The sequence below is a fragment of the Ursus maritimus genome, unplaced genomic scaffold (assembly GCF_017311325.1).
Source record: "Ursus maritimus isolate PB19 unplaced genomic scaffold, ASM1731132v1 scaffold_26, whole genome shotgun sequence".
Taxonomy (NCBI): Eukaryota; Metazoa; Chordata; class Mammalia; order Carnivora; family Ursidae; genus Ursus; species Ursus maritimus.
The window spans coordinates 682,262-709,665 of NW_024425119.1; the positions used below are offsets into that span (position 1 = coordinate 682,262).

At 48.2% G+C, this 27,404-nt stretch overlaps 1 protein-coding gene across 7 annotated transcripts; it reads right to left on the reverse strand.

Annotated features, from left to right (window-relative positions):
- Positions 1 to 347: 347 nt before the first annotated feature.
- Positions 348 to 25,493, reverse strand: SLC25A18 (solute carrier family 25 member 18). 7 transcript variants are annotated; one of them, XM_040641977.1, is made up of 11 exons: positions 25,145 to 25,493; positions 19,544 to 19,608; positions 12,434 to 12,556; positions 11,006 to 11,161; positions 10,716 to 10,771; positions 9,491 to 9,581; positions 5,906 to 6,024; positions 3,467 to 3,632; positions 2,261 to 2,415; positions 1,587 to 1,662; positions 348 to 1,171 (listed from the first exon to the last, which is right to left on the reverse strand). In XM_040641977.1, exons 3-11 carry the CDS (start codon positions 12,451 to 12,453, stop codon positions 1,030 to 1,032), a joined length of 981 nt encoding a protein of 326 aa, XP_040497911.1. In that variant the 5' UTR covers positions 12,454 to 12,556; positions 19,544 to 19,608; positions 25,145 to 25,493; the 3' UTR covers positions 348 to 1,029. The 7 variants fall into 7 exon arrangements, with proteins under 7 accessions (XP_040497911.1, XP_040497910.1, XP_040497909.1 ...); XM_040641976.1 differs by having other exon boundaries at positions 12,434 to 12,681; XM_040641975.1 differs by having other exon boundaries at positions 19,544 to 19,681.
- Positions 25,494 to 27,404: the final 1,911 nt, after the last annotated feature.

Consider the following 27,404-nt stretch of genomic DNA (forward strand, 5'->3'; position numbering starts at 1 on the left):
AAATGCCATCTCCTGGCACAAGCATTGTTTACTGAGGACCTGACCCCTGTGTTGCCAGCATCTTTCTGCAGCAGCCCTCTGGGGAAGGAATCGAGGCACGTGGGAACTCTGTCACAGCAAACCCATTCCGCAAAGCGATGCAGTTATGCAGGGATGGAATCAAGACTGAAAACCCTGTGTAACCGAAAGAGAAAGGATCCCTGTGGCTGTCCCCCAGCCTCCGAAACAGCCTTCTGAAGAGCCCGTGGTAGGGACTGCTTCAGTGTTCATTCTGACGTAGCTCGGTTCTGATACGGACGGGGACAGTAGGGGACAAATCATTCACTGTGGCCTGTCTGCTTCTCCCACTAATGACAAGACAAGATCTTAATCCATTTTATTTAAAACCGTGTTCCACAGACATTGTTCCGGGAGAGCTGTGCCATGGAGGGAGGATCTGCCAGCAGGACAGCTGCCTTGACTTGGCCCCGGCCACTCGGTCAGTCAGCCTAATCCCGCAGCCATCACGATTTGAAAAGATCTGCTTGGTTTCAGACTCGGTGCTGACTTTGAGGGCTTTCATGGTCCCCTTGAACTTCTGATCCTCCTTTTTCCCCAAAATCAGTGCCAGAACTAACCATAAGTTATTTAATTCAGAATTAACAAAACTAAATCCTCAAACTGACTCAAGTACATGAAGTTTGAGTACGAAGTAGAAAAGGAAAATGTAGAAACAACCCTTTTATCTTTACTATGTGTTAGGGGCCTGCCATTAATCCAGTCCACGCATGTACTGATTCTGTTGTTGAAAAGCAGGTGGTTCGGGGCTTCTGGAGCACCCTGGTAGCTGTAGCCCCAAAGAAAACGGATGTGGCTGTGCAGGGAGGATGGGGCCGTAGGCAGCTTGCTGCTTAGAGTGTTTCTTCGGAGATTGAGGTGGCGCTACAAGTCAGAGGGCAGACTACAACCTGGACGGGCCGTCTTGCTCACCCCTCTAGCCTAAGTAGAACAGGCTGGAGAGATGGCAGGTGACTTGGGCTCCAGCTATCTCTACTCAAAACACTTTAAGATCCGCTCCCCAATACCAATGAAGTAGACCCCTTGGGCAATCCCAAAGAGAGGGGCTATGACAAGGGCCCGGCAGCCTGCTCCCTTCATGAGGGCAGATGGTCCCTCCTGAATCCAGAGTTTCCTGCAGAGAGAGAAGAGCCCTGTGAGCTGATCGACAGGAGTGCACTGCGAACAGTCCTAAGTGATGAGCCCCTCTGACGTTCGTATGTCTTCCCTTGGGGAGTAGGTGTCCTCTTCCACAGCAGTAGCAGGCTCCCAGGGGTGTAGTCCCACCCGCTATGTGTGCGTATTTAGGTTACTAAGCAGCTGGGTCTGGGCCATGGGAAATTGGCTCAGTCTGACTAGACTGGGAGAAATGCTGTGGGGATGCGGAGGAGGAAAAGCTCCTAGTACGTCCTGTTCTGTTGAGCGGTGAGGGGAAGGAACGTTACAAAGAAAGCCAGAGCTCAGCGTAGTGCAGTGATAAAAGTGTAGGTAGACAGCAATGCAGGGGGACTGTCCCAGCCCCAGCCTCTGCAGGGCTGCAGGCCTCTCACCTGGCACAGTCGGTGATCCCACTGTAGCTGTCCTCACCCAGGCCTTTTTTGAGGGTTTGGATTCGAGTTTTCAAAACTAAAACAAGTTAAAATAAGCCATGAACGTCTTGCTTTTGGCCCCCTCTCTCCAACATGAAGCTGTTTCTTATTAGAGCCAGCATGCACAAAACAGTCCTGAGGCCAGTTCTGCCATTGTGTGATGTGTAATAGAAGCTCTTCTGCTCTTTGGGTCTCATTTATAAAATGAAGGAATTAGAAATGACACGATCCTTCAGGTTACTCATACCATAGAAAGGTCCACCTATGTGTTAGGGGAGCTGGGTGTAGCCCTGAAGATAGAAGCCTGGTCTCATACTGTTTAACTCCTGCCTTTAGCTTCAGGTTTGAAAACTCCACTGGGGGACAAAAAGCTAATGAAATTAGCACCTAGAAGGTGAGGGGATTTGTCAGAGTAAGAAATAGAGTGAAGGTCTCCTTGGCTCCAGTGTATCTGGAAAGACCCTTGCTGAGTTTCTGCCAGTGGCCACAGGTTGCAATCCAAGGGAGTTTTCAGGTTGGAGCTGTTCATTTCTATCCGAAAAGTAGATGACTACTTGTCCTCTAGACAACTCGACAGCTGTCTAATTCGTAAAGCGAGTCAACCCTTGAAGCCCCTCCGTCTCCGATGCACTTACCATCCAGAGGCGTTACTGTGACAGCAGCTATGGAACCTGCAACGCAGCCTGACATGAAGGAGTGAGCAAAGGAAGCCTTCCCCGTGCTCTCGTTGAACCCGAGCTTGTTTAGGTTGGCAAACAGCGGGAAGTAGATGACGGAGAAGGGAATGTCTCTGTGGGAGAGGATGAGGGGTGAGCTGCCTGCCGCTCCGGGCCTCCCCCGCAAGCTCAGGCAGGAAGCCTCTCCCTAAGCCCCACGGTCCAGGGGATGGTCAGAGACAAGACCACAGTTACCTCTACCTTCCTGGCAGGGAGTGCACTGCGAACACTCCGCAGTAACACGGAGTGACAGAGGGTGTAAGGGCAGCGATGGGTCCGCCCGCCCCACCCTCCTGGTGCATCACTCTGCCCTCCCAGCACCTGCGGCGGCTCAGCGACGACCTGGCGGCAGATGCGGGGACTGGGAGCGCACCCTGTGAGAACGGTGGATGGGCTAAGGTAAGAGGGAGTGCGTTGAGGGAGTGGCTGGTTAAGAGCTCTATAAGCGGGGCGCCTGGGTGGCACAGCAGTTAAGCGTCTGCCTTTGGCTCAGGGCGTGATCCTGGCGTTATGGGATCGAGCCCCACATCAGGCTCCTCCGCTATGAGCCTGCTTCTTCCTCTCCCACTCCCCCTGCTTGTGTTCCCTCTCTCGCTGGCTGTCTCTCTCTCTCTGTCAAATAAATAAATAAAATCTTACAAAAAAAAAAAAAGAGCTCTATAAGCTACATGTTAAGGGGGTGGCGTGGGCAGGAAGGTGAAGTTCATTCAACAATTGCCCAGTGATAGGAAAAAATTAGCCCTTGGCCTGGGACACTTCTGATCAACTTTAAGGATTTTGGCCAAGTAGCCAAGTAAAACGAGGGGTCTCTGTGCTTGTTAACTTATAAATGATCCAAAGTCCTTAGTACATAGGGCATTCTTAGGTGCCTTTGGGCCACAGAACATCCCATACTCATGTGGTCTGGTTACTGGAGAAGGGGCCTCAAACTAGTCTTCCAGGCGCCTGTGCAATTCTGCTCAATTCTGGACCAAATAGGAAGCCTGGAGATAGCTTGCTCTCTGGGGTTTGAATGTTCCAGGAGGAATGCAGCGACAGATTGGGGCCGCAGTCCCGTGGCCCTCCGTGCACTCTCCCTGCCCCCCGGGCCCCTTCTGTATCCCAAGTTCAGGAAGAAAGCCTCACCTCAGGAGAGTGGCACCCAGCCCCCTGTAGAGACCGGCCAGGCCCTGGGTGCGGAGTAGCTCCCAGGCGATAAGGGTGGCGGACGGGCGCTTGTGGGTGGAAGCCGAACCCATAGTATAGGACCTGGAGGAGGAAGGTGCTGAGGCCGCGCCCTGACGATGAACTGCTGAAAGAGAGAGGACAGACCCCATCACAAGCCAGGCCGCAGGCAGGGAATGTGCCTCCCGCCTGCTCACCCTGGGACAGCTCAGAGGCGAGGCTGACATCCCTACTAGAATTCTGAGGATCATCCTAATTTTATATTATTTACTTTTTAAGATTTTATTTTTAAGTCATCTCTAAATCTCATGTGGGGCTTGAGCTCGAGATCCCGAGATCGAGTCGCACGCTCCACCCACTGAGCCAGCCAGGTGCCCCGGATTGTCTTCTTTTAAGAACATTGATTTTTGGCTCCAAGGAAATCTTTCTAAGATCAGTGTCATCTAATGTGTCGTCCCTGCTGCACGGGGCGCTTCCCAAGAGCCACGGCCTGCCCGGCCTCCTCCACAGGGAGCTACAGCCGCACCTGCTTCAGGCCCCAGGCCCTCATCCTCCTTAAAGCTCTGCTTTTGGTCCGGCTTCCACTTCTAACCATCTCCGAGCCTATTTACATAGTCTTGTCCTGCTGGCACTGTGGGACATTGGGGTCACACTTCCTTCTGCCTAATGTGTAAAGCAGCAAATTCTTTTTGTCCAAAATCTATCTCCTTCAGGCCTCCGGAGGTGCCCCCTCCCTCTACTATTCCAAGATCAGGTGAACATAGCCTTTATACCCTTCACCATTTTATAGAACTTGATTCTTCATTTTAGTTGAATATTTCAGAGCCCATAATTGGATGAGTTCAACATCTAAAAAATAGAATGGAATTGGTTTTTTCCTGAGCATTTCAAGTACAGCATTTCAGCCATGGATGAGTTCCGTTCATGACCACAGGATTCAATGAGCTGCAGTTGTGTGACTATTCGTTTTCTTAATTCTCCCCGTTTGAGCAGCTTTGTCTAGACTCTGTGCTCTTGCTGTGAGGAAGTGGTTTCATGTCCCAGTTTTGTCTGACAGCCACCAGGGAGACAACTCACACCGAGAAGCGGCTGACTGTCCGTATGTCCCTGGGGCAGAGAGCCGGGCGCAGGCTCAGACGATGAGCTTGAAGAAGGAAGTTCGTCAGTGCGCCGTCTGTTCCCCACTGTCTGCCCTGAGTACCCGTAGCTCCCCCGTTCATTCCTTCCCTGTCGTTCCCTTCTTTCGACACGGTGTAAGAGTACTAACACTCTCACCCAAGTTGAAAAACAAAATGTGTCAGAGCTTTTACTCCTTGTGATCAAAACACAGGGGTTTCCAGTGCCCAGACTTCAATCCTGCTGCAGCTTCCTGTGCTCCAACGTAGGAAGTTGGCTGAGTGCCAGCACAGCACGTGCTCACAGTGGGTTTGAGGAGGGAAGGGCACCCACGTCTATTGAGGGCCTTGCCAGGTGCTAGGGTAGGCACCTCCCACGCTGCCTTCTCTCATGCAGGCGCTGTGGTTCACCTCTGAGGAGAAGCCCTGCATCCCACCCCACCGGGGCTGGCCTCTCTCCTGCTCCACAGCGAACCCTGCTTCTTAATCCATGCTTTGGGACTCACTTACACCACCCGGCATATTTGAGAGGACCAGGATTTAGAAAAGGGACAAAATTCTCTTCCAAACAAAACGAAAAGAATAGGAATGGTTCTCTTGTCCCTTGTTAGGCCTTCCCATCAAAGACCAGCTTCTACAGCAGAATATAATAGAGCATAATATGACGTCTGCTGACTGAAGCGCTTGTGATCAGGCTGTTGACACTTCTTAAAATCCTTAGGAAATCAAGCCTAAAGGTCAGGGTGGTCTGTTAGAAATATTAGGTTATTTTCTGAATAAAGTTTCTCATTTCTGCTATTTGTTCTAGAGTTAGAAATGTTAAAATCTATAATAGTAACTATTAAATAAAGACTTCTAGGGGCACCTGGCTGGCTCAGTCGGTAGAGCACGTGACTTTTGATGATCTCAGGGTTATAAGTTTGATCCCCATGTTGGGTGGACAGATTGCTTAAAAAATTTTTTAAATCCTAAAAAAAAAAAAAAAAAAAAGAATTCTATAGGGACACCTGGGTGGCTTGGTTGGTTAAGCATCTGCCTTCGGCTCAGGTCATGATCCCAGGGTCCTAGGATTGAGTCCCCCATCGGGCTTCTTGCTCAGCGGGGAGCCTGCTTCTCCCTCTGCCTCTGCCTGCCACTCCCCCTGCTTGTGCTGTCTCTGACAAAAAAAAAAAAAAAAAAATTGTACTGACCTGGAAAGCTGATTGGAAATGAGGGCAGAATATGGGGAAATCTATTCTGATCACAACCCTTTGCTAATCTCATGTGAAGTTGGGATAGGCCTCACCCAAGCGTCCAGCATCCTGCAGCTGAATCTTGAGCATTTCCATGGGACAGGTAACCACCACCTGGCATATTCCAGCTCCACATCCAGCTAGCATCTCCATCTTCAGGTTCCGCTGCATCCTGTGGGACCATGAGTCAGGCTCCTTCAATGACAGGCCAGCCCTGCCACCCGCCCTGGCCCATCTACTCAAGTCCCTTGGTAGTTGGAACTTTCCGGGCATGGTACTCAGCCTCGTTCAGATCAGCTGCCACTCACCCAGCTGGGTAAATCCTCACCTGGCCCTCAAACACAATCTCCTTAAAACCTGAGACTGAATTTAAAACAGGCTGCCAAGGAGGTAGCACTTGCGCAGAGGTTGAAACCAGTGCATTAGAACTACCATTGCAGGGATGTTATTGTCCCCGACCCCTCCAGCGATATCACCAGGGCAACGGGAGGCACAGAGAATACTAGAAAGTGTTTGCGGGTCGATTTTTAAAAATTCGTCAGCATAATACAGACACACAGATCAATGGAACAGAACTGAAAACTCATAAATATACAGTGGTCAAGCAATACGTGACAAGGGAGCCAAGAATGCTCTGTGGAGAAATGACATTCTCCTCAATAGATTGTGCTGGGAAAACTCAGATGTCACACGTAAAAGAATGAAACTAGACTTCTGTCTTACACCACTCACAAAAATTAACTCAAAATAGGGGCGCCTGGGTGGCACAGCGGTTAGGCGTCTGCCTTCAGCTCAGGGCGTGATCCCGGCGTTATGGGATTGAGCCCCACATCGGCTCCTCCGCTGTGAGCCTGCTTCTTCCTCTCCCACTCCCCCTGCCTGTGTTCCCTCTCTCGCTGGCTGTCTCTGTCTCTGTCGAATAAATAAATAAAATCTTTAAAAAAAAATTAACTCAAAATGGATTAAAGACTTGAATATAAGACCTGAAATCATAAAACTCCCAGAAGAAAATGCAGGGAAAACTCCTTAACTTGGGTCACCTAAAGCACATGAACAAGCGCGTCCACTCCAACCTGATAAGCCCCTGCAGAGTGAAGGAAACCATCAACAAATGAAAAGGCAGCCTATGGAACGGGAAACAAACACTTGTACGTCACATATCTGACAAGGGGTTAATATCCAAATATATAAAGAACTCATATAACTGGGTAGTAAAAACAAAAACCAAACAACAAATAATCCAATTAAAAAATAGACAAAGACTGGAAAAGATATTTTCCAAAGAGGATATTCAAGTGACAACAGGTACACAAGAATGTGCTCAGCGTCCCCAATCATCACGGAAATGCACGTCAAAACCACAGTGAGATGTCACCTCACACCTGTTAGGACGGCTAATATCAAAAAGACATGGGATAAGGGGCGCCTGGGTGGCTCAGTTGGTTAAGCATCTGCCTTCAGCTTAGGTCATAGTCCTAGGGTTCTTGGGGCCGAGCCCCACATTGGGCTCCCTGCTCAGCGGGGAGTCTGCTTCTCCCTCTCCCTCTGCCTCTCTGATCTCTCTCGCTTTTGCTTGCTCTCAAATAAATAAATAAAATCTTTATTTAAAAAAAATGTCTGGTAGAATTCCCCTCGGAAACCATCTGGCCCACGACATTTTTTTTAAGACTTTTATTTTTTCATTTGAGAGACAGAGAGAGAGTGAGAGAGAGAACAAGCCAGGGGAAGGGGCAGAGGGAGAAGTAGTCTCCCTGCCTATCAGGGAGCCTTATGTGGGACTCAATCCCAGGACCCAGAATCATGACCTGAGCCGAAGGCAGACGCTTAACTGACTGAGCCACCCAGGAGCCCCAGGGCCAGGATTTGAAAAGAAAAGAAAAGAAAAGAAAAGAAAAGAAAAGAAAAGAAAAGGGAGGGGAGGGAAAGAAAAAAGAAAAAAAGAAAAGACAGATGATAAATGCTGGTGAGGATGTGGTGAAAGGGGAAGCCTGTGTGCTGTCGGTGGGAATACAAACTGGTGCAGCCACTATGGGAAACATAGTGGCCTCCATAGTATGGAGGTTCCTCAAAAAACTAAAAACAGAGTGGATCCAGTGATTCCATTTCTGGGTATACATCCAAAGGAGATGGAATCACTATGTTGGTGAGCTATCTGCACCCCCACGTTCACAGTACTACTGTTCACAACAGCCAAGATTTGGAAACAATCTAATCTGTGTGCTTATGGACAGATGGATGGACACAGAAAATGTGGTATATATACAATACAATATTATTCAGCCATAAAACAGAAAGAAATGCTGCCATTTGAGACATGGATGGACTTATAGGGCATTATGCTAAGTGAAACAAGTCAGACAGAGAAAAACAAATACTGAGTGGTCTCACTGACATGTGGAATCTAAAAAAAATTCAAACTCAGAGGGGCTCCTGGGTGGCTCAGTTGGTTCAGTGTCTGACTTTGGCTCAGGTCATGGTCTCAGGGTCCTGGGATCAAGCCCCATGTTGGGCTCCCTGCTCAGCCCCTTTCCCCACTTGTTCTCTCTCTCTGAAATAAATAAATAGAAAAAGAGATCAGATTTGTGGCTATCAGAGGACAAGAATGAGGTGAAGGTGCTCTATAGGCACAAACTTCCAGTTACAAGTCCTGGGATGTAATGCAGCGTGGTGACGACGGTTAGCCCTGCTCTACTTTACGTTTGACAGTTGCTAAGAGAACAGATCCTAAAAGTTCTCATCTCAAGGAAAAAAACAACTCTTGTGGGTAACCATAGGAAGTAATGGATGTTAACTTGTCGTAGTCAATATTTCACAGTTCATGTCTATCGGATCATCATACAGCATAACCGTACACCGCACGAACTTACACAGTGTTGTCCTGCAGTGATATCTCAATACACATGGAAGAAAGGAATGAAAACATGAAATGAAAAAAATGTTCATCAGGGGCGCCAGGGTGGCTCAGTGGTTAAGCGTCTGCCTTCGGCTCAGGGCGTGATCCTGGCGTTATGGGATCGAGCCCCATATCAGGCTCCTCCGCTGGGAGCCTGCTTCTTCCTCTCCCACTCCCCCTGCTTGTGTTCCCTGTCTCGCTGGCTGTCTCTATCTCTGTCAAATAAATAAATAAAATCTTTTTAAAAAAAAAGAAAAAATGTTCATCAACTATTTGATGAATATATGTGTAATCTATAATGGTATTATCTATCTATCTATCATCTATCTATCATCTAGAACTTTCAAATTATACCAGCTCATTTTCTCCTTTCACCTTTTTTTTTTAAGATTTTATTTATTTACTTGACAGAGAGAGAGACCGAGAACACACGCAGGGTGAGCAGCAGGCAGAGGGAGAGGGAGAAACAGGCTCCCTTGGAGCAGGGAGCCCGATGCGGGACTCAGTCCCAGGACCCTGGGATCATGACCTGAGCCACAGGCAGATGCTTAACCAACTGAACCCCCAGGCGCCCCCTCCTTTCACTTTCCACTTGCCAAAACATAACACTAACCTTCTGCCATTGTGTGCACATATTCACACGCATGCAGACAGGTAAACCAATGCACACCTCCCCCCGTCACCGCCCCCCAAACTATAAACATACAGTGAAGGATTTACCCCACAGTCCCCCACCTGGCCATACCCATCCTCCATTAGCAGCTGCCGGAAGAAGTCATTGGCTGCCAGCTTGATGGCCTTCTCTGGAGTGACCAAGGTTAAGTTCACTGCAGCTCCTGGAAGTAAAAAACGAGGACAAGTTAAGGCCATCTCAAAGGTAAGACTTCTCGGGCCCCTGGCGGGTGCAGTCAGTGGAGCACACAGCTCTTGATCTCAGGGTTGTGAGTTTGAGCCCCATGCTGGGTGAAGAGCTTACTGAAAAATAAATAACTTTAAATTAAAAAAAAAGAAAAGTGACAATTCTCTGAGTCTGTCAGTCATGTAGACAACCTACTGTCACACCTAGCCAGGCAGGCTTCTGGGAGTAATTGGGGTCTTGTGGGGAGGCTGTTGAGGAGGGCTCCTCTGCCTATTTTATGGAAACATGGAAGTTTTTTTCACCTTCTTACTTTGACTCCTCCCTCCACATTTTCTTTTTTGAAGCATGTGTTTCCTTTATGGGATCATTGGTGCAGTTATCAGGAAGTTATTTTCGTCCTTGCGAGTGCTGTCTGTCTGGATGATAAGTGAACAGCTCCCCAAAGTAATTAATAAGGTCCTAGGGGCCAGGGGTTGGTTTCCAGTACTCTGTGCTTTACTGGCCTATTCCCACTGGCAGTTCTGCGAGTCGCAGAGGTTTTTATTTTATTTCTCAGGGGTACTAAAGTATCAGCTCCTTCTTTGTATCCATTTTCCAAGCCCTAATCACAGCGCTGTGGCCCTGGATGGGGCCACTGCAGGGGACAGGGACAGCACTGGCTTGTGTCAGGGAAAAGCCACCCAGTAACTCCCTGACAGGAGCTCAAAACCCTTTCCATTTCTTCCCCGTCAGCCTCTTCCCCTTCTGCTTTCAGTAGCTGATGCCCTGATAGCTCTGAATGGGGGTGGGGAGGTGGGGAGACCACTTGCTTCCAGCATCACACAGTGAGACAGCAGTGGTGCCAGGATGGAAACTGGGGCTCCTGGGCTCCTCTGTGTTCACTGGTGCCCCCCCAAACCTCACCATAACTGCCTCTATCTCCACCAAGGAACATGGGGGCTTGTCAAAAGCAAATGTGGCGTAGGAACAACCTAGCCCAGGCCCTGCCGCAGGAGCTCCCTGGCAGAAGAAACGCCACTTCCCAATGCTCTAGAAAGCCACAGAGTGGCTGCACCCTCTGTTCGCATTCGGCCCAAGCCAGGCTTCCCCCAGGGGTGCAGGATCAGCCCACCTCGGTACATGCCCAGGAAGCCCTCTGCCCTGGCGGTTTTCATCAGGCAGTCTATCCTAGAAGCAGAAGCCAAGAAAGGAAGTCATTGGTGAGCAAGAGGCTGCTCCATCAGCCCCCCTTCCCCAAACTCGGGGCCCTAATCCCGCTGGGCACACTCTAGTTGATCACCTCCCCCCACCCCGACAATGCACGCACCCCCTAAATAAAGAGACTGGAAGGAATGAGGCCCCATATCCCTCCCCAGGAGTTCCCCTCTCCCTACTCACCCCATTCCCTTCACCAATACCTACATTCCTTTGTAGATGTCTTTTCCATGCTGGTTCTGCAGCCGAGTCTTGGCCAAGTCGATTGGGAAGACACAGGTCACCCCAACAAGCCCTGCCACACCTCCATTGATGAGTTTTGCTGTGACACTAGGCCGTGAGGAGGAGGGAGGCACAGAGTGACTGAGGGAGGCAGAGAGATGCGGGAGCTCAGAGGGAGGCTGGCTGCAGAAAGCTGCATATACAGCCAGGACAGACGGGGGTGGGGGAAGGGGGAGGAGACAGGAGAGCAGGAACAGAGGGAAAAAAGGTAGAACAATGGCTCCTCCTCCTGGGACCTCAGCTGCACACCAGAGACCCCTCTCCTCAGCCTCCTACCCAATAGCAGCCCCTCCCACAGCCAACCTGGGGCTCCCTCCCCCAGGTCCAGTTACAAAGACAGGTGAGGGCCTGGGGGCCAAGAGTGTCTGGCCCCCCCCCCCCCCCAGGGGCACTGCACTCACCAGGGCTGAGGCATCTTGTTCTAACTCCCTCCAGGGAAATGCTCCTCAAGCTAGGATGTCGCAAAGGCTTTTGGGAAGGAGGCCTAGAGTGCCAACTCTGCCCCCTGGGGCTCCACCAGGGTGCAGGAAGTCCTCAGCTCCCCTCAGAGCCACCCCTCAGAGCTTCCATCAAGGGCCTGCTCTCTGGCTGGTCCTCACCTTTAGAGCCACATGTGGAAAAGTTTTCCAACAGACTGCAATTTTATTTCAGGCTTAAGGTCAGTCAGGATGGAATTTGAATCCCAGCTATGCTGTTTCCTTAAACAAGTTACCTTGCTTCTCTGATCCTTTGTTTTTCCCTCTGTAAAACTGCCCTCAAGGGATTTTGTGAGGATTAAGTAAGTTAATACACTTGATAAATGACAGCTATTATTTATAACAAGAGAACACACATTTTTGACAATGAAGGCTTCAGTCAGTACAGGAGCCCCAGGACTGAAGTATTGAGATTATCTGATCCAGCCAAAAGTCAAGTCAAGTCACACTTTACATAATGTGAGCCGCTCATCCTGGAATTTTGGAAGCCTGAAGATAGAAAATAAAGCTTCCTCAGTCTCCTTGGAACCTAGTAATATTTTCTTGTTTCAGGCCAGGGGCAGACTGTGAGCAAAATATTTGCAGATAGATTACCTGGAAGTAGTAAGAATAGATAATAGATTCTCTCACACCTGAACCCTGATAAGCAAACTAAACAAGCGACTTTGTGAAAACAAACAGAATTGTGACTGAAATTTTGCCATCTGAGAAGATGCTGTTCAAACAATTATGAATTTTACACATATATTTTGTATACTGGGGGAAAATGAGTCTCACTTGCTCCTCCCCTGGACTCAGGAATCTGGAAAAGAAGCTGAATGATGTGTTGTCACCACAGAAACCCGGCCCAGAGAGTCGGCTGTCTCAGCCAGTTTACCTCAAATCCTGCTTGGACATCCTGCAAGGGGCCAAGGACTGCTGGTGGGTCCCGGGACACAGGCTGTCCGCTCCTCACGGGAGAGGGCTGGCTGAAGCAGAAGTAGTGTCTATATCCTTGGCTCTGGCCCACCGCAGCAGAATGGATAGAACACGGATGTCAGTGGAGTCTGGCCTGAGCCGCCTTCCTGGCAAGCCTCCACAGGCTGGTTTTCTCCTCTACAAAATGGTCAGAACAACACTCACCTCCTGGTGTGAGAAAACACATATGTGCTGGGACAGAACATTATTAATATACTGATGCTGCCAACTCGCTCTGTTCCTATTCCTTCCCAGACCTTTTGGACTTTGGGGATCGAGATCAGAAGAAAGGCAGTGAGAGAGGACAGTCGGCCCAAATTAAGGCTCAGGAAGAGGAGTTCTGCGGCATCGGGAAGAAGTCTATGGCAGTCGTGCTGATGGAAGCTCATGGGTACAAAAGAGGGATTTTTAAGGAGAGTTACTATGGACTAGGAATCCATCTCATGGTGTCCCCAAACTATAATAAAAACACTTGAAATGTTCTGAAGTTACTTTTTGGCTCTTAAAATGTGTTTTCTAAACTTACTATGATCCTGTTGAAAGACTAAGCTGCCTTAAGTCTCTGGACTTATTTGTAATTGATACGTATGGAAAGCACGAAGCTATTGACTGAGCCACACAGGCGCCCCTCAGGGCCTTAATTCTAAAGGAGGGGAGAGACAATACATGAAATGTAAATCCTAAGGAAAACAGATAGTGATAAATGTTCTGGAGAAAAATAATTAGAAGAGAAGGAAGACAGGAAATGTCAGTGGGGTGGGGTTTTGGTGGCTTGACCAAGAAAGGATTCATTGAGGTGACTTGAAGATTCAAGGGAGGTGAGAGAGTGAGCCGTGCAGGTACCTGGGAAAGAACGCTCAGGTACAGCAAGTGCAAAGGCCCTGAGAGCCAGAGTGAGGCTGGCGAACAGAGGGACAGCATGGTGGCCAGTGAAGAGTGAACAAGGCATGGGTAATAAAGACAAAATTGTAGAGATGTGTGACCCCAGAAGGCCTCAGAAGGTCTTTGGCTGTTATTAGGAATGAAGAGAGAAACAACTGGAGAGTTTTGAGCAGAGAAATGACATGCTTTTGACAGGACCTCACCCCCCAGCCCAAGACTGGGCCAGGCCACTGGAAGTCCCAGGCCTGCTGTTCCCTGGAACAGACTTAGTATTCAAAGGCTATGCCTTGACAAGATTTCTGGCACCGTGAATGCATTAGCAAACCAAGTCAACAAAGAGGAAACTGACAGTCAGCCAACAAAGGTTTTAAAGGAGTCATCACTCCAAAAGTCCCACACTTGGCAACAGGGTCCGTATTTGCTCAATTCCTAAGGCAACCCATAGACCCAAGTGTTAGTCATTTTACAGCTACTTGTGGAGGGCCTACTGTGTGCCGGTCACAGTTCTAGGCAGCAGGGATATAGTTGAGAACAATAACAAGGTCCCCACTTTCTCGGAGTTTAGGGTTTTCCTGGTTCTAGCCCTGATAGGAATAGATTTCTATTCCTATTAGGGTGATACAGCATGCCCTCCCACTTGGCACTCCTCCGCACTGTTCTTAAGGACCTGAGGGGAAATTCTTCCAGCAAGCCAGGCCCTCAGGCAGCCATTTGCCTAACCAAGGAGCTCCCTACACTGCCAAAGAATTTAGCAAACAAATGGATATTCATTAAATTATCTAGCCTTTTTAAAGTTTATATATTTTTTAGTAATCTCTATACCTAATGTGGGACTTGAACTCAGGACCCCAAGGTCAAGACTCACGGGCTCCTCTGACTGAGCCAGCCAGGTGTTCCCAAATTATTTAGTCTTATTACTTAAGGAGTGCTCTATGCATTAGACTATTTTTTTAAAAAAGATTTTATTTATTTATTTGACAGAGAGAGACAGCCAGTGAGAGAGGGAACACAAGCAGGGGGAGTGGGAAAGGAAGAAGCAGGCTCCCAGCGGAGGAGCCTGATGTGGGACTCGATCCCAGAACCCCAGGATCACGCCCTGAGCCAAAGGCAGACACTTGGGGCGCCTGGGTGGCACAGCGGTTAAGCGTCTGCCTTCGGCTCAGGGCGTGATCCCGGCGTTATGGGATCGAGCCCCACATCAGGCTCTTCCACTATGAGTCTGCTTCTTCCTCTCCCACTCCCCCTGCTTGTGTTCCCTCTCTCGCTGGCTGTCTCTTATCTCTGTTGAATAAATAAATAAAATCTTAAAAAAAAAAAAAAAGGCAGACGCTTAACGACTGCGCCACCCAGGTGCCCCTATGCATTAGACTATTGAACAACAGATATATATTTTTTTTCTTTTAAGATTTTCCTCATTTATTTGTCAGAGAGCGAGCAGGGAGAACAGCCTGCAGAGGGAGAAGCAGGCCCCTCACTGAGCAGGGAGCCCAACGTGGAACTTGGTCCCAGGACCCTGAGATCATGACCTGAGCCAAAGGCAGACGCTTAACCAACTGAGCCACCCAGACATCCCTCTCCTTTCTTTTTTAAATAGAATTTAGAAAAACAGAGTATTTGGGGAGTGCTGGTGTAGTAATACTAATAATTTAAGCACTGGGACCAGAATTATGAGGATCTACATCTGCAACTCTCTGGGGCCAGGGTGGGGAAGGACTGGATATATTAAAAAAAAAAAATCTTTATCTGGATAACAGAGGCTCCCTGTCGTTGCCTCTGGATGCAGAATCTGGTCATGGCACTGAGTTATCACATTGGAAAGATAAGTGCACTTATAATTTGACACATGATTACTGAACCATATTAGGAGGAAATTTACGGGCGCTGGCTGACTCAGTCAGTAGAGCATGTGACTCTTGATCTTGGAGTTGTGAGTTCAAGCCCCAGGTTGGGGGTAGAAATTACATAAAAAAAGTAAAATCTTAAAAAAAAAAAAGGAGGAAATCTGGATGTATGGGAAATGGTAGGTGCTTGTATGTCCTCAGGCATGAAAGGGTGGGGTGCGGTGACACGCATGTGGGACCTCCTCATTACCCCATTTCCAGGAACCCCCTTCTCCCTCACCATTCCCCTGCTGGGGACTGCCGTATTCCTAACATGTGACAATATTCTCCTGGGTAATTGGTTATCTGAGGATGGGCCCCTGACTTAAGCTCGGTTATTCAATCTCCTCTATAGGTATTTTAGAAGAGAGAGATTGTGTAGCCTCTTTCAAGTTTTTGTCTGTAACATATAACACTCGGGACCTATCCGCAGTCATGTTTACTGTCATGTGGTTTGGGAAACAGGGAGATGATTTTGTAGCAAGAGATGAGTAAAGCAGAACCACAGGAGAGAGAGCAGAGAGTTCTGGTGGAGTGTGAAACCCTGATTATATGGTGACTCGCTTCCTTCCTGACCTTGGGAACCAAGGGGATGCCCATTCCACTACCCTCTAACGAACTGACCTATTGTCTTTTTGTTGTTATTATTCTGGGAATTTTTTGTTAGTTTTGAATTGACTTATTGTCTTAAGCAAATTAGACTTAGTTTTTGTAATTGGGTAGCCAAAGAGTTCTTACTAAACCAAACTTGTAAAGAACTCTCAAATTCCATTGCATTGCAATTGGGCTGCTTAACAGTGAATACTGTAAGCATTCGGAGATGCGCAAGGTCATTCTGGGCTGGCTTGGAGAAGGACCTAGAAGTGGCCTTAAAAAATAAGGGCAAGTTTATAAGGAGAAGAGAAAGGGGATGCGGCCTGGATGGGAACACTGTGTGAGCACAGGGGGCCAAGAAAAGGGCTGAGAGACAGCTCACTGCCCTGGCTGGCTTACCAGAACGGCAGAAAAGGCTGCAAAAGTAGGTTAGGTCAGGTGTGGAGAACCGAGGGCTTCCCTGATACAGTTTGTGCCCCCCCGAAGTAAGTAACTTTCACAAATTTGATCCTATAGGCAGTAAGAAAACACTGAATGTTTTTAAGGGGGAAACGATCATCTGGAATGTTGTATGAGTAAGTAATTCAGGAAGAATGGGTTGAGAAAAGGAAATTTCCTGTGAGAGACCAGTTAGGTGGCATCATGACAAAGCAATGAAGTAGACAGAAAATGACTAGGGTGGTGGAAGGTGCAGACGACAAGGGATTGCTGGGAGATAATTTTTTTTTAAAGATTTTATTTATTTATTTGACATAGAGAGAGCGAGTGAGAGAGCAGGAGCAGGGGAGCAGAGGCAGAGGAAGAAGCAGACTCCCTACTGAGCAGAGAGCCAGATTCTGGACTCCATCACAGGACCCCAGGATCATGACCTGAGCCGAAGGCAGACGCTTAACCAACTGAGCCACCCAGGCACCCCTGGGAGAACTTTTTAAAGAAAAAAGGGCCTGGACGTGGCGACTATCCAGGGCTGAAGAACCATGGAGCTGGGGGAGGCCTGAAACCTAAGGCGCTGAGGAACTGAAAGACGGCTCGGAGAGGAAGCTGCCCAGAGGGAGGGAGAGGTACTTGGGGAGAAGCCAAGGCTCTGGGAACTGCATCTTCCAGCTCTGTGGGAAGTCGGTGAGAAGGCACCCCTCACTTGGCAGGCAGGACACCATTCTGCTAGTGAGTGGCACCAGGCTAGTCTTTTAACCCCTTAGATGCCCATTTCCAGGAGCATCCCTGCTGTGTGTGTGTGTGTGTGTGTGTGTGTGTGTGTATACACAATGGAATGGTTTATCCCTTCCCCACCCTACTGCAGGCTCTGTTTTGCAAACAAGAAGCTGGCTAAGGACAGTCCTAGGCAACAGGTCCTGGTGGGGCTGGGAGGGAGTCCCCGTGGCAGGGCCCAGCCAGCCTACCTTAGCCTACCTTACCCTGTCTTGTCCAGGGGTCCTGCGCCTAACAGCAGAACTGTGACCCATCCTGTGTGCTTCCTTGGGAGATAGCTAATTAACAGATGCTTAGGTAGTGGTCAGTTCTTTTTTGTTAATAATGAACCATTGTTCTATTTCTTAAAGTATTTGAAGTACTAGAAAAAAAATTAGAAAATTTGGAAAGCACAGAAAACTGTAAGTTAAGACCCCAAGATCAAGAATTGCATGCTTTACTGACTGAGCCAGCCAAGTGCCCCTAAAGTAATTCTTATTACATTGTTTCCCAGGATTGTATTTTGAATGAGGCTGTCCAGAGACGCATCTATTCAGAGGGATGAATAGGGATCAGAGCAGGGACCAGAGCAGGCCAGGGTTCTCCTGGGCTTCAGTTATTGTCTACTTGCTCATGACTAATGGACTTGCAGCTCAGGCTCTCTGCCCTGAGCCCCTCACCATTACCCTAACCAGCTCCCAGGCTGTCCCCGTCCCAGCGGCCTGGGCTCACGCAGTATAGTAATATCTCTTTGTACTTGTGTCCACCCCTCTAGGCCTGCTGTCCCTCCTCCCGGCTCCCTAGCTCTGAAAGCTGTACCATCAGCCCTTCAATTATCCAGGCCAAGTCTGGATCTTTAATTCATCCTTTCCCTCTTATTCCCCCACCAGTAATCCGTCACCTTGTTCTGGCAGTTTTTCCTCCTAAAACTGGTGCTACACCGGGTGTTGGTTCAGTGCTGGTCTGTGACAAGTACAGAAACTGAGAGTAAAGGCTTAGAAATTTTTAAGGTATCTTAAGGAATTCCATATTTTAGAATTTACTAAGAAAAATGTGAGCTTATATTTTATCATTTTAAAAAATTCTATTTTTCTAGCGATTCATTTTTATTGCTTTTTACAAAATTATTTCTCCATAATGGGCGGGGGTAAACAGGTCCTTCATCATGGGTAGAAAAAAGCTGTCCTAGTCTCTCGTGGGCCCACCAGCCACTGTTTGACCACATGGGTGTCACCCACTGTCTGGAGCACCCGACAGCCTTTCCACTCTGCCCCTGCCTTCAGTCCTGCTTCCCTCAAATCCAAGCTCTAAAAATATGGCCAAGTAAGGGGCGCCTGGGTGGCTCAGTTGGTCAAGTGGCTGCCTTCAGCTTAGGTTATCGGGATCAAGCCCCACATTGAGCTCCCTGCTCAGTCTGCTTCTCCCTCTCCCTCTGCCTGCTGCTTCCCCTGCTTGTGTGCTCGCTCTCTCTCCATCAAATAAACAAAATGTTAAAAACAACAACAACAACAACAACAAAATGTGGCCAAGTAAGCAAGCAAAAGGGCAAGTCTGGTCCCAATTGCTAGCCTGCCATTTAAGCACTTCCCCACCTAAAGGGCATTGCTAACTTCCCACCACTCTCAGGACAGTTTTCCAACCCCTTTCCTTGACCTGGACCCTACTTTCCACTTAACTGTGTCTTCCAAATCACCCTTCTGTCTGCTCTCCCTGCCAGCCATCGGGAACTCTCGCTTCCCAGAACACGTCACAGTCTCTTGCGTCTGAGCCTTGTAGACACTGTCCTGTTGACTAGAACACTCTTTCCCCATCTCTACCTGATGAGTTACAAATTGTTTTTGGGCTTCAGCTTCTCCCACAAGCCCGTTAAGTCCCTCAAATCTTGGGTAGTCCCTCAAATCCCCTTCTATGATCCCATTTAATACCCAGTTATAGCAAGTACTGCACTGTATTATAGTGGTTTGTCTACTGGACTCCACCCCCAATCAGAATAAGTTACTGGGAGAGGCAAGGCAGTCTTGGGGTTTTACTCCTGGAGCCTGGTGCAGAGGCATTCAATAGAGATGTTGGAATCAATGAACCACGAGGGGGACCACTGCCTTGAACTTTGCAGTCAGTCTTATCATGATGCAGTCAGCTCTGCTCTTTAGTTGCCCCCATTTCTTCACATTGTGAGGAGACACTCAGGGAAGAGGACCATTCTCTACCTCCTAATTAGCAGGGCAGGTGAGAGTTCTTCAGGGGTGAGCCCCTTACACTAGCAGTGCCAAGGAAATGACTTGCCTCCTGACTTAGAGGTTGCCTGGGATGTCCTATTGTCAGGGGGTGGCCGCTTTCCCTTGCCCACCTCCTTCCAACTCTGTGCAGCAAATGAAATGAGACCCTTTCCCACTGGCTGCCCTGCCCTCTTTCCCAATTGTTTATTTGCTAGAAGTGGATCTTTCCCTCCCAACTCTAAGCTTGACACAGACAAGACCAACACTTACCTGCTTTCGGTAAGGAAACTTCTGCTTTTTCTGGATGCCAAGATACAAGCCGGATCACTGCTGAACTGCAGGAAGAGTTGGTTTACAATCCTCTTTTGTTAGTGGCTCTCCCTCCTCATGCCTACACAGCCCTTGTACCTGGGGCAGGAGGGGAGGGTAGGTAGTCACAAAGCCACCCTCCTGGACTCCAGTCCCCAGGTCCTCTCCCACCACCCACACCTGGGTGCAGATTGGGTTTGAATGAAACCCCAAAGAGGCTATGCAGTCTAGCCAAGCCCAGTCCTACCTCCCCAGGTGGCAAGCAGGTGGCTGTTTACTTGGTTGTGGTAGGACTGGGACAAAAATTCAGGCTGGTAAAAGGCTGGTTCAGGCAGCCTAGGGGTGGGGGTGAGGGGAAATTCACCACCCACTCAGAGATCTGGAAGTCCGGGAGGAGGACAAACAAATGGAAAATCAATGCAATGCAAACACTTCTGCCAGACTTTTGGGGCCAGAAGCTAACCTCTGCTTCTCAGACTCCCCCACTTTTGTAGTTGTGGGTGATTGCCTGTTCCAGTGATTCTGTATTTTCAGTGGTCGACTGTGTGCTCCACTGGGTGGGGTGGGGGGGCTGCAGGGTTGATGGGGCACATTCCCTGCCCTCACCGCTATTACAGCTGACCTGGGAGCTCCGGGCTGCAGCTGAGTTCTTCCAGCTTAGAGAGCTGTAAAGGTTTCAGGAAGTAGTCATTGGTTTTGGGCTTGACAACCGAGGGCAGAGGTAAAATTGAAACCAGGCTTCTCTTTAGTGGCAAATTGTCTAATTTGGGGCAAGGGATGAGGCAGTCGCGGGGAGAATAAAGCTGTAACATGTTGGGTCCCAAAGGTAGAGGACCTTGTTGTCTGGCCAAGGGTTTGGGAGAGATTAAGAATCAGAATGGGACAGATTTGATGTCAGAGACCCAGGTTCAAATTCCAGCTTCCAAGTTAATAACTACCTTACTTTAGGCAAGTTATTTAACTTAGTACCTTTCATCAAAGGGGGACTGAGACAGCTACTTCATAGGAGTGCTATGAGGCCGCACAGCAGACGGGTTAAGAACTGGCTTTGAACTGGTTTGCATTCCAGTTTACTACTTACTCGCTGCGTGACCTTAAACAAATTACCTCTCTGTGCCCACATCGTCGTCTGTGAAATGAGACTCATACTTAGTTGGAGAGCATTCAGTACATTTAGTACTTAGTGTCTGGCACATAAAGGGTGTGCACTAAATCACTTTTCTCCCTCCCTTTTCCTGGTGGCCAATGGAGAGCTGATATAGGATGTGGAGGAGGGGCCCATAGGGGATGACGGTTCGTTTATGGCAGCACCAAGGGGTTTGGACAGGCTGGGAGATTACAATAATCCAGGCGAGAAATAAAATGAAAGCCTGCATGCAGGAGGGAAGAGATGTGATTTCTGAGAAGAATCGATAGGGCTTGGCAGTTGAATAAACACGCCAGGGACAAACTCCGTTCAAAACACGGATCGGCAGGAAAAGATATATTATCACCCAACTAGGAGCACCAGCAGGAGTGGGAGTTAAAGTGGCAGCCACAAAGCAGGGGATGGCAATGTGTACAAGAAGGAGCGCCACCGCCTTGCATCTGCTAGGGTGGTGTCATCAAAGCAACGAAAACGTGTGGGGTGAGGATGTGGAGAAATCGGAACTCTTGACCATTGCTGATGGGAATGTAAAATGGGGCAGTGGCTGTGGAAATCCATAAGGCAGTTCCTCAAAGAGTTAAAAACAGAATTACTGTATGATCCAGCAATTCCACTTCTGGGTATCTACCCAGAATTGAAAGCACTACCTCAAAGACATGTGCACATTCATGTCCACTGCAGCATTAGTCACAGTAGCCACAAAGGGAAACAACCCAAATGTCCTCTGACCGATGAACGGATAAACAAAATGTGGTCCTATACACACAATGGAGTGTTCTTTAGCCTCAAAAAGGAATAAAATTCTGCTACATGCTACAACACGGATGAATCCTGGAAACATGCTAAGTGAAATAAGCCAGACAAAGGACAACTATTGTGTGATTCCACTTATCTGAGGTACCTAGAATTCATAGACACAGAACGAAAAGTGGTTACAAGGGGTTGGGGGAGAAGGGAAGTGGGGAGTTAGTTTAATGGGGAAAATCTTCACAATGGGATAAATTCTGGAGATGGAGAGCAGTAATGGCTGCACAATGATGTGAACGTACTTAATGCAACTGAGGTGTCCACTTAAAAATGGTTAAGACAGTATGTGTGTTTTTTGTCACGATAAAAAGGAAGAGAGATGAGCCACGAAGCCTGGATATTCCACTTACACATGAATGGATGACATTGGAGGGACAGGGAAAGATGTCAGTTTTAATGTTTATTATAATAAAATGGCTAAGAAAGGTTGTTAAAAATAAGCAAGGTGTAGGAAATGAAATCGCAGATCATTTTGGTAAAAAATTTAAAACAGTGGCAAATAAAAATCATGGAACGATGGCAGCAGGGACACGTGGTGTCCATGTTCAATAGGAACTTGGAAAGGGTGCCCAGAGCATGGCAAAAAGTCTGACTTGAAGATGGAAGTCAACTGCACAGAGGGACAACTTAAGTTGCAAGTGATAATAACCACCTAAAAGAAGGTGCATGAAAAGCAGGAGACAGGGGGCAAGTTTTAGGAAGAGCACACCTATGGGAAGAGAGAGAAGGTAACTGGGAGGGCAGGCCGTGTGACAGCTGGGTGAGCGTGGGTCACGGCACCCGTGAGAACCAGTTCCAAGGGGGGGATGACGCCACGCAGAGGATGTAAGGGCTGTGAAAGGGATTTGGCTGAGACTCTAACTAAGTCAGTATTTCTAGAAAGGTGGGTAAGAAGCCACATTGCAGTAGAGACAAATATGCCAGGTTCTATTGGTAAGGAGTTTGGATGAAGTTATGGGGCGCCTGGCTGGCTCAGTCAGACCAGCATGCGACTCTTGATCTTGGGGTCCTGAGTTTGAGCCCCAGGTTTCATGTAGATATTACTAAAAAAATAAACTTGAAGTCTGGAAGAAGGTAACGAGAGATAAATAGGTGATATTTAAACAGAGGAAACGGGAACATTTATAGGGCAGGAAGAAAGGAGGAGAGACTAACTGACGGCATGCAGTTGGGACGGAGATCAGAAAGGGTGGAGTGCAAAGCACAAGGGAAGTCAGCTTTGGTGACGGGACGTGACTGGCAGGGAGGGAAAAAATAAAGACCTGGAAAAACGAAGTTAGAGGACCATGTGAGGTGGTCTCCCTCTTTAAAGAACAAGGTCAGGTCATTGGTGTTGGAAAGCAAGGATGGGGTTGAGGCCTTACTGCTCTCAAACAGCAAAAAGTTTGTCAAACATACGGAATCGAGGGACCCAGCCTAGGCCTAGTGAACCATAATGTTTTTTTTTTTTTTAAAGATTTTATTTATTTATTTGACAGAGAGAGAACAGCCAGTGAGAGAGGGAACACAAGCAGGGGGAGTGGGAGAGGAAGAAGCAGGCTCCCAGCGGAGGAGCCTGATGCGGGGCTCGATCCCAGGACCCCGGGATCACGCCCTGAGCCGAAGCAGACGCCCAACGACTGAGCCACCCAGGCGCCCCCCAGAATCTGATCTTAACAAGATTCTCCAGGTGTTAAGGTCTGCAAGCCACTGGTTTTGGAGAGTACTTTACAATGTTTTTTTTAAATATGTATTTTAAAGATTTTATTTGAGATATCGTGAAAGAGAGAGCACGAGCCGGGGGAGGAGCAGAGGGAGAGGGAGAAGCAGACTCCCTGCTGAGCAGGGAACCCAAAGACGCGGGATAGATCCCAGGACCCCAGGATCATGACCTGAGCCGAAGGCAGACACTTAACTGACTGAGCTGCCCAGGTACCCTGAGTGGTTTACAATGTTGACTGGACCACAGAATTACCAAGAAAGCTTTGAAAAATTTTGATGCCCGAGCTACACCCGAGACCGATGAACAACTCTCTGGGGTAGTGTTCAAGCATCTGATTTGTTTTTTAAAAGTCCAGGCGTTTTGTTTTGCTTGTTTTTTGAAAGATTTTAAATAATCTCTACACCCAGTGTAGGACTTGAACTCAACTCAGAGATCAAGAGTTGCATGCTCCACCGACTGAGCCCATGGGGCACCCCTAAAGCCCAGGTGTTTTTTTTTTTTTTAAGTCTTCATTTATTTATTCATGACTGACACAGAGAGAGAGAGAGAGAGAGAGAGAGAGAGAGAGGGAGGGAGAGGGAGAGGCGCAGAGGGAGAAGCCCGATGCAGGACTCGATCCCAGGACCCGGGATCATGACCTGGGCCGAAAGCAGATGTTCAACCAACTGAGCCACCCAGGTGCCCCAGCCCAGGTTTTTAAATCCCTATATGGGATTTAGCCTAGATTGGCCACCATTGGTTAAGAGCATTGCAAAGCCAAACATAAACTCACAAAAATTTGTTTAAATAAGTCACAACAGCAGCTGTGGGAGAGGCCACAGGGAGTACACAGGAGACTGTTTAATAGCGGGGAGGGTCTTAACATGACTGGATTGCAGTGGTCAGTTAGGTTTGGACCCCCCCAAACACCCAACGCTTCAGAAGATGAGACACAGGATACAGACACTGGGAGGTCTGATGAAGGCATGTGGGGGAACAGAAGCCAGGTGTCACGGAGGGCAGGGCCGGGAAGGGGGCAGGGTGGGCAGTGAGAGAATTTCTCGTTTGTAGACATTCTCGTTCTGCAGTCCTTCCCCGGGCCTGGATGAGAGGATCATCCATAACCTTTATCCATGTTAACCAGCAGTGTGGAATGAATGAGACAGCCTGCTCAGATGAGGTGAGGCTAAGGATGGAAGTGTAAACGCCAGGACTGTTCCTACAGGTCAGTGTTTTCAAGCTTCAGTGTGCATCAGAGCCCCCGGAAGGCTGGTTACAACACTGCCCAGACCCACCCTCCGTCTGCATCAGTAAGCCAGAATTCGCGTGTCTAACAAATTCCCAGGTGATGCTGGTGGTCCAGAGCCTACCCTCAGAACCAACACAATAGATTACATGCCCACAGGAAGACAGCTGAGGCTCACTAAGGCAGGCTGAGGTAGTGGGGCCAGGCCCCGAGCACGCTCTTTTCCGCAGACCTGAGGTCTCTAAGGAACGTCCTCTTAGTACCACACCGGAAAGGACAGGTGGTAGTCTGCCTTGTCTTCATCAGTGTAGTGTAGCCTAGTGGGAGCAGAACCAGGGGGAAAGGGGAGAGAGGGACTCAAGCTGCAGCAAGGACTCAGAAAGACCAGGCAGAGAGACTGATGAATGGAGCGAGCGAGGGCACTGCGGGCTCCAGCCGACGAGGTGCCGGCTCTCCAGGCCTGGCTTGTGCCGCCAGGCGGGTCCAAATCATGGCTGACAGGGAAGAAAAATATCTACTACTTTAAGCAGTGTGTTCTAACACTTTACTGACATCCAATTTTTCTGTATTGTTTTCCTCCCTTTACTATGAACTCTGAGCAGAAGCAACTACTTTTTCCTCTTTTCCACTGTTAGTAATTAGGCAAGGTAACTAGGCACACAGCTGGTATTTAATACTTACTGAGAATTTCAGTGAGAGTCAATCTTCATCTTAGTTCTTGGGGCACACACAGGCCGGGCTTCGCTTGAATGTCTCTGCCTTCCTACTGCCGACTCGATTCCTCCCCAAAGCAAAAAACCTTGACTCCAATCCAAGGAACCGACTCCAGTGCTTTAAAAAAATTCTATCTAGTGTTTAACTGGCTAGAATAGAGCTACTCCTTCCTCGTCATTCGCTGTCCAGAATGAGGTTCAAATCCAAGATTCTAGGAGCAGGTAGTGCTTTTCCAAACCTGAAGACTTCTTGAGGGGATCTGAATTTATATGCAGGTCATGGAAGCAGAAGAGGGTTGGGATTTCAGCACACAATAGCCAAATCTGGGGATCTTCCAGCTGCCTTGCTCGCAAGTACTTCATAGTCCATCTCACACTGAAGGTTTTTGCTATAACTGCCCAAGGAAACTAGAGGAGTGAGCACTGGTAGCAGAAAGGGGACTAAAATAGATACACAGATGTTCTCTATTAAAAAACCCAGGGGAAAAGCATGAGGCCAGGGACACAGGTCTGCAGGCCCACCTACAGAGAACCCAAGCCTCATCCCCAGCTGGCCTAGAATCCAGCCCCTCAGGAGAAAAGGTCCAATGGCCTTTCCTCCAAAAGCAGCCCTTGCTTAACAATTTAATGATACAGGCCATTCACCTCTCCAGGAAGATTACAGGGTGAAGGTCGACCTCCAAAAGAGTCCAACCCTGGATTATTTTCTGTTCTGTTAATACCACTCTCAGGGAATGTAGATTATGGCAAAACTGAACCCCTAGAGGGGCTACTTGTTTATAAAATTAAGACCCCTTTCCTTCCTCAATAACAGGAATTGGTTTAGAGACAGAAGACATTAACCTTTAACAAGAGAAGCGCTTTGGATGTTTCCAAACGTCAAAAAGGAAAGTTCCAGTTTTAAGAATCATCCTTGACAATTTGTGCCTTCTTTCCTTTTCCCTAAATCTTGCCCTGCCAGCTTTCTTTTCATGCTCTAATTTGAAGCAAGCGGCTCACCGAGTAGGGAGACTGTTGTGTAAGCTCTTACCCATGGGACTTAACACATGTTAATGTCAAATAATAGCTCCAAAAATAGAGCTGGATTAACACCGCCCACTGTACCAAGTTTTGGAAAATAATTGATTTGTGGAAGATACTTTGTTTTGGTCCCAAGGAGATAAGTCTGGGAACACCCTAAAGGGTACTCAGCTAAGAGCTAAGTTCCTATTAGAAAATAAATCAAACCCTATCATGAGCTGAAACAATAAAAAAAAATCTGGCTTTTGTTTAGTGAGGAATTCATGTCACAGGACTAGTCGGGAATCCAGAAGTCAGAAATCAATTTTTTCATGCATTTTAGGGATGTGATGCTGCCGCAGTGTGGGTAGAGCTGATGCTGAACAGGCCGGTGTCACAACGGGCACGACAACATCCCGGCATGACAATGCTCTGCCAGGTCAGAGCGGTGGCCCACCATCTAATCAGAATCCAGTCACATCTGGGGTTTGATAATGATTTTCAATTAAAGTTGATTTTTTAGGGGCGCCTGGGTGGCATAGCGGTTAGGCGTCTGCCTTCAGCTCAGGGCGTGATCCTGGCGTTATGGGATCGAGCCCCACATCAGGCTCCTCTGCTATGAGCCTGCTTCTTCCTCTCCCACTCCCCCTGCTTGTGTTCCCTCTCTCGCTGGCTGTCTCTGTCTCTGTCAAATAAATAAATAAAATCTTAAAAAAAAAATAAAGTTGATTTTTTATAAATATATTAGCCAATAATAATATATCACCAACAGGGACAATTTAGGGGCGCCCAGGTGGCTCAGTTGGTGAAGCGTCTGACTCTGATTTCGGCTCAGGTCACGCTCTCACGGTTGTGAGATCAAGCTCCGTGCTCAGCGGTGAGTCTGCTTGAGATTCTTTCTCTCCCTCTGCTCCTTTCCCCACTTGCCAGCTCTCTCGCTCTCAAATAAATCAATAAATCTTTAAAAAGAAAGAACAGGGACAATCTAACACCACACAACTGGAGGTCAAGAGGGATCCGTCACTGCCCTAGAAAGTGATAAACCACAGAACACAAATTTGGAAATTGGTACTATTTGTGGCAGAAATTTTACAGAGGGTTACTTTCAAAGGGCCAATTAAACACAAAAAAGGCCAGGGATTTTGGTGTCTTGGAACTACAACCAACTGATAACAGATGGCTACTTTCTTTCCTTTTTTTTTTTTTTTTTCAAGGAAGCACTACCACCC

Excerpts from the sequence above, each read along its gene's own strand:
- SLC25A18 (XM_040641977.1), bottom strand. The coding sequence starts at position 12,453 with ATGTCCAAGCAGGATTTGAG. Across the intron at positions 9,582-10,715 it reads CTTCCTGGGCATGTACCGAG|GAGCTGCAGTGAACTTAACC; the intron begins GTGGGCTGATCC and ends TTTTACTTCCAG. Across the intron at positions 1,172-1,586 it reads GGGATCACCGACTGTGCCAG|GAAACTCTGGATTCAGGAGG; the intron begins GTGAGAGGCCTG and ends CTCTCTCTGCAG.